The 11,719-nt window shown below is 42.3% G+C and overlaps 1 protein-coding gene across 8 annotated transcripts in view; it reads left to right on the plus strand.

Annotated features, from left to right (window-relative positions):
* Positions 1-10,801, plus strand: part of ZMYND11 (zinc finger MYND-type containing 11) — a 315,745-nt gene extending 304,944 nt beyond the window's left edge. For all 8 annotated transcript variants that reach the window (XM_029588521.1, XM_029588523.1, XM_029588517.1 and 5 more), the window contains one exon: positions 8,472-10,801. In XM_029588521.1, the coding sequence (XP_029444381.1) occupies positions 8,472-8,594 (123 nt within the window). In that variant the 3' untranslated portion in view covers positions 8,595-10,801. The remainder of the gene's footprint in view (positions 1-8,471) is intronic.
* The last annotated feature ends 918 nt before the right edge of the window (positions 10,802-11,719 follow it).

Genomic DNA, 11,719 nt, shown 5'->3' on the forward strand with positions numbered 1-11,719 from the left:
AGGGAAAGATATAGAAGGGAAAGAGAAATAGGTTATGCAGAGAGGGAGATAAAGTTTTGGAGGAAGAGAAAAACACAGGATTGAGAAAGGGTGAAGATAATAGAAGAATAAAGATAACAAGAAACAGTAAAACAAGACTAAGTATTTCCAGCGAAAAATTGACTGAAATAACTAGACACACAAAGAAGAAAAGACAGTTTAGATGGAGAGAAGAGAAAATGTATGACAGAAAATAGTTATAGATTTTAAATTTATTTCACAATTTTGACTTGTTGCTACCCAATCATTCTACTTTGGGACATAGGTACTAAATCAGTATTATAGTAATCAATTCTAGATAGAACCATATTGGACAATAGTTTAGAATGTATGTTCAGCAGGAAAATTGTTCTTTAGGAAATTGGGTATTTGTTCCCAAGAGGAGCTTTGTGTAGCAATAAGTGCTATGCAACATTTTTGTCCTAGAATATTTTAGATGTGATATCCCTGGACACATCCTAGACAGTCAATGGAATATAAATCCTAAGGCGATCAAAAAAATTTCAAAAGGAGAGAAAGAAAAAATGTAAGTGAAATATTCCCAAAATCTTTCTCCCATGTATTTCTCTAATAATTGTAAAATATATAGCCAAATGCAATAAATAAGGACCATTGTTGAGAGAGAATAAAATGAGCTAAGTATTATTTTATATGCAGAAATACATAATGCAACTATTTTATGTGTATTACTCGCAGAGCAAAGTAAGGTTCCCTTTATGATGGTCCTTTTCTCTTGTATTAGGCTACATGATTCACAATTAGTAGAGAAATACATGGGAGAAAGGATTTTTTGGATATTTGAATATTAAAGTGGGATACCGTCTCATATGGAAGGCTGTTATCTCTACAGATTTCATAAGAGACAACCATTTCTTCTTTTCATTTGTACAATCTACATTATCTTTCCAAAGTATTTTATTCTGACATAGCTGATTTGTTGGATTGGAAATCAGAGTCCCATATAAATTTGTAACTATTCTGGATTTCCAGTGATCAGTTGTACTCCTTTCTGGGGTAATTCTGAGGGGGTCCAAAATGGCACCATAGCAGATTCAGAGGCAGTTTCATCTGCCACTTTCAGTGCTAAGTGCCATTTTTTGAAAGTATGCCTTAGAGCATTGATGGCAAATTCCAGTCCTCGAGTGCCACAAACAGGCCAGGTTTTCAGGATATCCACAATGAACATGTGTGAGAGATATTTGCATACAGCAGAGTCCATGCATGGACATCTATCTCACGCATATTCATTGTGGATATCCTGAAAACCTGGACGGTTTGTGACATTCAAGGACTGGAATTCGCCATCACTGTTTTAGAGTATAGCCATAGTTTACCAACTTAACATACATATAGAAATAACTGTTCATTTGAACTTATCATATGCTGTTCTCTTTATTTTTTTACATTTTTGGGGGGCGTGCAGTTTTCTCCTTTTAGCTTCCCATTCAGTTAGAATTAGGGCTGGGATTCAGTGCCATAAGCTTTCACTGGCAACTACCCGGAAAATGTCCCCTTTTTTTTTTCCCAAGTCATTTAGCCCAGGTATTGCAGTGACAGTCCTTGGCTGGGTGCCAAGCACAAGGACTCATCCTAGAACCCTGCATTCATGGGCCCTAAGTCCCATGAGTCTTAACATATAACTTTGTGTATTTGCCTATTTTTTATTTGTCAACTGCTCACCTTACTGAGACCAGGGCAGCAGCAGTCTTCTGGTGAAGGATATGGGCTGTAGCCTCTTCCTAAACATAATACAAACATTCCCTTAGGGCAGAATAAGGTGTTAGTATTGTGTCATGCCTGACATGAAGAGGAGGAGCTAAGTATGGGAATTGAACTAGGTCTTCTGCACACACTGGTACCACCAATGTTGACTTATTCAGAATGGGGCCAGTGCAAAGATGTTTGAGATTTTGACAGGCTCTCTCAGTGCAGTACACTCATCATTCTTGCTTTAGCAATGTGTTAAAGGTTTTCTTTAACGTGTCTATCAGGTGCCCTTCTCTAATATGGGTAGCCAGGACTCACTCTTCTCCCTTCACCCGACCTCTTACATCCACATAAAACACAGACTCCAGTTTGGGATCAAACAGGCCACAGCTTTATTAACAATAACTCCAGTTGCCCGAGCTTAAGTAAACCCTTATATACCTAGGCCCCATAATGTACCAGCCACGCCCCAGCAAGGCACACATGTCCAGGCCTGCCGGTCTTGTACCAGTAGCATAATTCATATGCTTCCCCTTTCACCTGCACTACGTTCCAGCAAGGGGTCGTTAAACCAGCTCCTGCCACTGGCCAGCAAGGAGCCTCCCACAGGACAACTGCACCCAATTGTCCTGCTTGCCTTTCGGACCTGACACCTGTCAGGTCGTCATACCGTACAAGACCGCTCAGGCAATCCACCACCGGCATAGGATGACCTCCAGATTCCTAACGCAATAAATCCTTCAAGGCTCCTGAATAGAATTCAAAAACAAGGCCATTCCAATAAAAGACAAAGGGACCCTATCCCCTCCGAAAAACCCCTCGTTATAATCCCACGCCCATTCGTGGCAAATATGGCGTCCCCCCATTAGTACCAACCAAGAACCGATTTGCTTATTTGCCTTTGCGCAAGATCACTACCAAATCGTAGTGCTCTTTTCAGCAGGCCTTAGAACAATATTGGACCAACAAATCACAGCCTTGGGCAAAATTAAGGATACTGCCATCAGATCCTTACGCACCATGTTGATAAATTGTCGTCTGGACATGGAACCCCAATCGTTCCCCCCCAAATGAATAAACAACGGGTGCAGATAGCCAAACTGCACAATGCTCCTCTGTATGCAGGGAAGCAACTCGTCCCATTTCATGCCCCCACGACCCATCCAACGCAAAGTACCATTTAGTCGGCTTGGGTCCAAATGAATGCTGTATGGACGCTTCTGTGCGTGTCTGAACGCCCGTAAATGAAAGAATGTCCCACCAGCCAGATTTCTCGAGCGCGACTTACAGGACCTGCAAAGAAAACAGTGTTAGTTTATGCTCTACATCATTGAGGCCCTGGGCGAATGTATCCCTTGAAGGCCCCCGACTTCCACCGCCCAATTCTTTGAATTGTTCCACTCGGCAGACCAGCACCAGCAGCTGACATAGAAGTTCCAGTGCAGAACAAATGGGTCCCAAAACGCAACACATGCAAACCCAAAGCGCCCAGGCCCGCTTTCAATACTGCTTCGAACTGAAACTTAGTGAGTGGATGCAAATCTGAATGAACTAAAAATCTGCCCTCCCCTACCGGCCAAAGGGCCACAAAAGCCGTATAATCCACTATCGGGCATGTTCTACATCCCAGGATAGCCCACAAAACCACAGAAGCACCCCTCCCTAACTGATCGGTCTTCGACCGAGGGATGAATAAGACAATAGTTTCGGGGGTCCTTGTAACAAACCAGGTAAGGAGCCCAGAAGTCTTCCATCCCTTCGTGGCTCTGGCCACCAACTCGCTAACTCTAAAAGCCCCAAAGAATGCAAACATGAAACCCACCCGAAATAGTTGGTATTCGTACCCGGAGTTACAAACCTGTGCAAGGACATCCCACAACCTGAGCAATATGTCATGAGTAATGGGCAACCTTCTCGCAGAAGTCCTCATACCCTCCCTAGCCCAGCCACGCAATAATCGCCTAATCAGAAAACAACTACAAGGGAAGCCCCACCCGTGTGCTCTCATAAAAAAGGAGAAACCCAATATTCGCCTACCCACTGCTGCCCTAGTACCCCCTTCCTTCTTAACTGTTTCAGTGTAACTCATGAGTGCTAAATCGGATACCGGGCCTCCACACGAACCCTTGTCTACCAGGAAAGACACCACCTGTTCAGCTCTTCGCATGTAAGCCGACCACGTAGCTGAAGCTAATGATGCTTGTAGCATCTTCCAGGCTTCAGGGAACCAAATCGCCAGAGGAAAACAGGCACTGAATCTCCTTGAGGGTCTGCCTCCAGCGCCAGCCTCCTGAACAGGTCCCACTTCGAACGAGAAAGAGAAACAGCGATAGTATTAGCGACTGCTGGTATATGATGCGCCCATACCGATACATTCAATTTCAATCAACATAACATAAACTTCCGGAGTAATTCAGATACCAGTAAACATTTTTCAGCTCTTTTATTAATTATCTCCACTATTCCCACGTTATCACACCAGAAAATCACTTTCTTATTCCGTAATTTCTCTCCCCACAGTCCTACCGCAACTACTATAGGAAATAATTCTAAAATAGTGATATTCCTTGTAACTCTTGACTGGTGCCACTCATCTGGCCATGAAGCTGCGCACTAAGCACCCTGACAATAAGCTCCGAACCCAATCAAGCCCGCCACATCAGTAAACAACTACAGGTCCACATTAGACACCGCTTCCGACTGCCACATCAATATTCCATTAAAGTGAGACAAAAATCTGTTCCAAATATCCAAATCCTCCCTAATCCTGTAAATTATTCTAATATGATGAAACTATTTCTTAACTCCCGACATAGCAGAGGACAATCTGCACAAGAAAGCCCTACCCATGGGGGATCACGCTACAAGCAAAATTTAAACTCCCGACCAAAGATTGTATTTGCTGCAACGTCAGCTTCTTTGCCCTAAGCGCTTGCAATACTAAACTTTTCAGCTCACACACATTAGCTTCCGGTAATCTTGACATTCGAGCCACAGAATCCAATTCTATGCCAAGAAAAACAAGACATGTCACTGGTCCCACTGTTTTGTCAACCGCATTCGGGATTCCGAACTCTTTTGCCAGCATATTAAAACCAGCCAAGAGGTCTGCACAAATACTAGAATCAGCCTCTCTGACAAATAAAAAGTCATCCAAATAGTGCACCACATTATTACAATCCGATTGCTGTTGCAAAACCCAGTGAATAAATGAACTAAAAGCCTCAAAGTATGCACAAGCAATCGAACATCTCATCGGAAGGCATTTATCTATAAAATAACTACCTGAAACTTAAATCCCACAAGAGCATACTCCCTGGATGTATAGGTAAGAGCCTGAATGCAGATTCTATATCTACCTTGGCCATCAGTGCATCCACGCCGCACTGCTGTACCAAGCACACCGCAGAACCAAACGAGGCATATCGGACGGTACACTGGTCGCAGGGAATAAAGTCATTAACAGACCGACCTTCCGGGAATGACAGTTAAGTGTTAATCTGAATTTTCCCGGTTCCTTCTTAGGGATAACCGCCAACTGGGACAATACCAGATCCTCAAAAGGAGGTTCCTAAACAGCCCCGCAATGCGCCCCAAACTTATTTCTGTTGCTAATTTCTTAAGAACTACCTCAGGCTTTCCCGAAACTGAAGAGGAATTGCCCCTGCCCCCAACCCCTGTAGGCCCTTCAAATGGAATATTGAAACCTTCTGTAAAACCCTGCCATAACAACAAAGCCTGTTCTGAATCCAGGTACTTGGGTAACCAAACCCGGAGTGCTTCAACTCTAATCGGAGAAGGGGCCAAATTTAAATCCTTATTTTTGTAATATGTTTTTGCAATCCCCCGCAACAGCTCCCCCACTGGAAGCCCCAGCTCCCGACTGCTTGCTACACTTGGACAAAGGATGAGCTGCCCCGCAACCAGAGCAGAACTTACAGTCTGTAAAATTACATGACGATCTATTAAACCTCCAATAAACATCGGATGTTCTTGCCCCACTCCGAGCTGTTGGCCCTGGCCCGTGAAAGGAATGTCCCCTCGAACTCGAACCCGCCCCAGCCGCACTTTCTGGGTGAAGAAATTTTGGCTGACATCTGCGTGAGCCATAGCCCTACATCACGCGTCCCCCAGGACATAAACTTGTTCTCTTCCATGCGATCACGGAAACGCTCGTCGTAGTTCAACCACGACCAGCCATCATACTCTTTACTTGCAGCTAAAATGGTATCTGCACACATAATAGCGGGCCATTCTGAGCACTATCTCGATGTCCGATCACGGTAGCTAATCTAAGGAAACATCTGATCCAATTTATCACGTTCCTAGCCACTTTCTTTTGAGTTCCTGGAAAACGCTCAACCTTCTTTTTCTTAGATTCCTTCTCTGCCCCTCCTTCCCTCCAATATATCGCCTCTGTCTTATTTTCTTTTGTAAAGCCCTCGGCACCTCCTCCCACAGCTCAGTACATGATACGATCGCTGGTGCTCCTCTATCTGGCCCTTTTTCACCTTTCTCCTTTTCACCACCCTAAGTGGAACTGGATACCGACGAAGAAGAGGAGGAAGACGACTATGAGGAATCGGACAACTAGAGCTACTACGTTTTTGCTTGTGTTTATTCTTCCAGCCACCCTTATCACCTCTGCCCCCCTTCTTCTATCCCAGTCTCCTCAGTTCCCAATACCCTTTCTCTCTTTCTCTTTCTGCCCTCCCTTTCCTGCACCATTTCCCTAACCGCAATCTCCGCTGCATCACCTCTACACTCACCCCCATGAATTGTGCCTCCGTCTCCTTCACCCGCCGTGTGATCCACCATGCCAGCAACACCTGCTGCTGCAGACCGAGGATTCCCATGCCACTCCACCTCCCGCGACGTGCCTGGACCTTTCGGCGATCAGTTGTCCTCCAGGGGCTCGGCGAAGGTAAAGGCACAACAGCAGCAGCAGTACCCCGGCACACCTGACCTGCTACGTTACCAATTTTGTTACGTGCCTCGCTCTCCCAGCAAACACCCAACTTTGGGACAGCACCTGGGGATCTCCAAACATATGGTCCAAAGATCCAAACGGGAATCCCATCTGGCCCCCCATTGGCCAATATCCGGCCGGAACCCCCCAATTAGGACCCAGCGGAGAAGCTATACGTGCCGAAGGTTAGCCAGAAGCCCAGGGAGCTGCTGTTACCCATGGACCCTGCGGACCCTCACCCCCCTGCCCAACTCCCCAGTCACTAAACTGACGCCCAAGACCCAAACCCCCAAATCCCCACTCTCCTGGATAGCCCGAGCCGGGCTGAATAAGCCGGCTCCCCCCCGCTCCTTCAACACCTCCAAAACCTGCATTAGCGCCGACCAGATCCCCTGCATCCTCTCTATTCATCATTCGCCTCTCACTATACGGTAAAGTCTGGGCAGTGCCGCCCTCTGCATCCCACAAGACACAGAATTAGTCTCCCTTTGCCCCACTGTCACACCTGCTCCCCTGCATGCGCCTATGCTCCTCTCCAAACCCGAAACTAGGCCTCGGGGATCAGTCTCAGCCCTCCCCGTAACCTCCTGCCCAGGATGATCACCTTCCACCCCCAGAGCTGCCGCTGCAGCCTCTTTCTCCCCAACTGACGCAGGGAAGGCAGGGCCTGAGGGCACCACTGACAGGAACAGGCCCCTCCCTTCCTGGCCCTCACAGTTTTACCGCACTTTCGAACACGACGCTGCTCAGCACCCGAGCACCTCCGGCCAAACTCACCTCCGCTAACAGCACCTGCGTCTCAACTCCTCCTGCCCCTTTTCTTCCGGGAGCCTGCCTGCCTGCTTAAACCTCACGCAGCAGATCAGTATTTAAGCCCTGTCCCACTCCATTCATGCTCAGCCGGCTCAGAGGGTAGGCGAATAGCAGACCCGTCTGCCACTCCCGACTCCACCTCGGCAGCTTCCTCAGAATCCATACAGGAAGCGTCCGAATTTAATCCTTTTTTTGTTTGTTTTTGTTATAGAGCTCAATTAGCCCCACAGGACTCAGGAAAGTGCAGCGGCTTCAGAGAGCAACAGCAGATGATTGATTCTGACCGTTATTCCCCCCTCATAATTCCCCGCAAACTCCTCCCATCTGGGCAACCACAACAAGGGAACCAATAGGTTCCCGCATTTTTCCCCAGAGGTTTGAAATCAAACCATCATTTCAGCAGCCAATGGGCTTCCCTGCTGAGTGCTGACATACCCTTCAGCACTTAGCAGCTCACCCCTCCCCCTCAGGAGCCAGCACGAATCGTGCCTGGCGCCCATATTACTCCGGGCACCCGATATGCTATAGGTTGCCCTTCTCTACTTCTGAAACCTGCTGATTTTTTTTTATTTATTTAGACAATTTATATACCGGTGTTGCATGTATAGATCCACAATGGTTTACAAATTGACATTCATAATTATAACTCAACAGACCAAAAATTTGTCTATAAACCAACAGTGGGTAATGGCATGACCGACTGAGCCCTGTGACCCTCTAGTGAGAATTCTTCCAGAGTTCCTAAGGGAAATTGCCACAAAATGAAACTGTTACCTGTCATAGTCTTCTGTTAATCATAACATGTCAATTACAGTGTTTACCGAAAAAGTCAAAATATATGAGGACTTAAAGAACTCTGCTATATGCTGGATAAACATGAAATACAACTACTACCTTTGTTTATGAGGTCTATGGTAACATCACATTGTTTTTTTCTTTGCAGTGCTACAACTGTGAAGAGGAAGCTATGTACCACTGCTGCTGGAACACATCTTACTGCTCCATCAAATGTCAGCAGGAACACTGGCACGCCGAACACAAACGTACCTGCCGCCGGAAAAGATGAAATGTCAGAAAACTTCCAGTAGACCGTCACCATGATGATCACCATTCTCAGACACAGCAGTTTTTGTTTAAGAAAAGCCAAAATTACTTACATGTTGCTTCCCATATTTGCAACAGCCTTCAAACACTTTTGGGCAATTAAATTTTTTCACAGTAGGTCCAGTGCTATCAAACTTTCTTTTTTTTTTTTTTTTTTTCAAATTTTGGTCAGTAAAAAAAATTAACATCAGTGGAGCATGTTTCATTTCAAATAATTTTACTTGAAAGATGTTGCATTTCTAGCAAGTTTTAAGATAAAATAGGTTTTACAGAGATATTAGCTTTTAAATTAAATCCTTAAATGAAAACAGAGGAAGCAAACAAAATATTTAAAGCAGAATTCTGAATGTAAGAACAACCATAAAACTAAAAAAAAACAAAAAAAAAACAAACCTACTACCTTGATATGCCATTCTTCTCTTAATCTGTTTGAGCTAGTTTTATTCAGCTGTATTTACTGTTTAAAGGCATTATCTATTGGTTGTTATACCAATGGGTTTATGATTACATTTAGGGAACAGGGTTCACATAGCAGGTGCTAATCCTGCATATTTTTCCTTACATATGTCCCATTTTTTATTTGCTTCTTAAGTTTTATTCTTTTTACTGTGTAACTTTTATAATGAAGCTTTGATATTGGTTTTAAAATTGCTGGGAATTGGGGTAATCATTTCCTAAGCTGGATCTTGGAGACAAGAAACAAAAATATTTTATTTTAAAGTTTGCACATGTCATATTGCCCTTAACAAGAGTGCTTGTAACAAAAAGAAAAGCATTTTACCACCTTTTTCTTGGAGGACAAGCAGGATGACAATCCTCATATATGGGTGTCATCAATAGAGCCCAGCACAGAAATTTGATTTCAAAGTTTTTAAAAACTTTGAGCATGCCTTGGTTTTGCTGTCCCTCAGATAACACCTGTTACAGGTAGACAACTCCGCTCCTTCTTCCATGAAACCATAGGCCAGGCATTTTGATGTCTTAAATACTTCTTCCTCTCCCCCTTGTTATTTTAAATACTTATCTGCTACCACCTAGTCCATTAAAACCTTCATAATAAAAAAAAGGAAAAAAGTATGTTTCACAGAAGCTGTTATGTTTGTAGTAATGGGTCATTGCTATTAAAGAGCTCCATCACTGTACACAGAATGGAGAATAATGCATGTTCATTTTTTTGTATTAAAGATGCCGTGATTTGTTTAAAAAGTCTGTATTTTGCAGAATGTCTGGATTAAGATGCATTATCAATAGGAATGGATCGATAGTTGAATTTATATTTTATTAGAACCTGCATTAGTTGAGTCAGTCCAGAAATATTAATGATATTTTTTGCAAAAGTTTTAAAGCTTATTTAAATGGCTTTTCTTTTCAAGTTTATTACACTTTTAAGTTCTTTCAAAGGCTTTAGATTACCATTAATCATCTAGCTATTTTTTGACAAGAGAAACAAATGTAAATATTTATTTAGGTTTTTGATATTTATTGAAAGCGATTAGACAATGGTATGGAAGATTCCGGAGGAGAGCCTTTAAACAAGTTTTGTCAGGGTAGACATTAAAACTAAAATAGGCGGAAAGCCTTCTGTGAAATACCATTCTAATCTTTTTTTGTACCTTATCTTGGTGGAAATTAAAATACATGGCAACCTTGAAAAGTCAATCTCATTTAAACAATTTTTTGAGAGTTCCACAACTTCGATCCACCCCTATTAAAGTGAGTTATTGTGGAAGTACATTTGATGTAAAATCATTCCAGAATATGTGATATTTAACTGATAGCTGCATGTGATAAAGATTTGTTACTTTGGCTTTTTTTCTTTTCTTTCCTTTTTTTTTTTTTTTTGTTTGTTTTGTCTCTAACACGGTTGCATATTTCCAAGTTGATACGGTGTGAAAAAAACAAAACTGTGTTTAAAAGAAAAAAAGATTGTGGCCTGGTTTTGTATGCGTTCTAGGTAAAAATTGATTGTTTTGGGAACCATTATTAAAGATTAATTTACTGCAAATCATAAGGCGATATACAGTTGTTCAGCTTAGCCACTATGCACATTGTAATTATTCATTGTGGCTGTCCAGTTCTATGATGCATTTTGTAAGCTGCTCTAATTAGCAATATATAGAGTCATTTAAATGTGTTAACATTTGTTAATAAATGTATTTAAAAAAGTAATATTTTTGTGGAAATATGTTTATAGTCTTATTACAAAAATGGTATCTGAGGAATGTATGCATGAGAAAGCATCTGCATTTATGCTCCAGCGGACATTGCATGACTGAAAGGTGTTAACTTTACTTAGGAACCATTCTTGTATGTTGTTTTGGAGAGTTTGATTTTTTATTTTTTTTTAGCAATAATCAAAGCTAGGATTGTGTTGTGGTTCCTTTCAGATTGCAGTCACTGCAGACTCTGTTTCCAGAAGTCCAGTGATTTCATAATCTACATCAATCATCTGGCTTGATTTTCCTTAATTTTACAAATTAACTCTCCATATTGTGATCTTGAAACTAGTGACTAAACAAAAATCTATTTCTGCTGTGAACCTGATTTCCAGGTATTATACATCAGTTTACTTCTTTTAAAAAGTTTAAAAATATAACAAAATAAATATTAGAGAAAACAGCACATGCCACTTTCAGGTTTTCATGGATTACTCCATAGAAGTCTTGGCACTGAAATACTTTGTCTGATGGAATTGTATTGGATAGCTGGTTAAATGAGACAATCTCAAACCACTGTAGAAATGTATTTTTTATTTTTTTTAGAAGGCAAATGTTAAACATGGAACTAATGAACATTCCTATTTGACTACTGAAGTCATGGTCAGAAAATATAATTATTAGTCCCAGTCTTTCAGACAATTATAATTGCTAATAAAAGTCCCAGAAACCATTCATGAATCATATTTACTAATCTTCATCACCAAACTGACTCATAATTACTTAATGTTGTAGGTAGTCCAAACTTTACTGTAGTCAAAAGTCCCAAAATATCCTACCATAAGACCATGTTTCGAAGCTTCCGCATCAACACAAACTTCAGTCACTACTGGGTCTTTAGGTCACTGACTGAGAACTGGACCAGTTTTCC

Source organism: Rhinatrema bivittatum, chromosome 2 (genome assembly GCF_901001135.1).
Source record: "Rhinatrema bivittatum chromosome 2, aRhiBiv1.1, whole genome shotgun sequence".
Lineage (NCBI taxonomy): Eukaryota > Metazoa > Chordata > Amphibia > Gymnophiona > Rhinatrematidae > Rhinatrema > Rhinatrema bivittatum.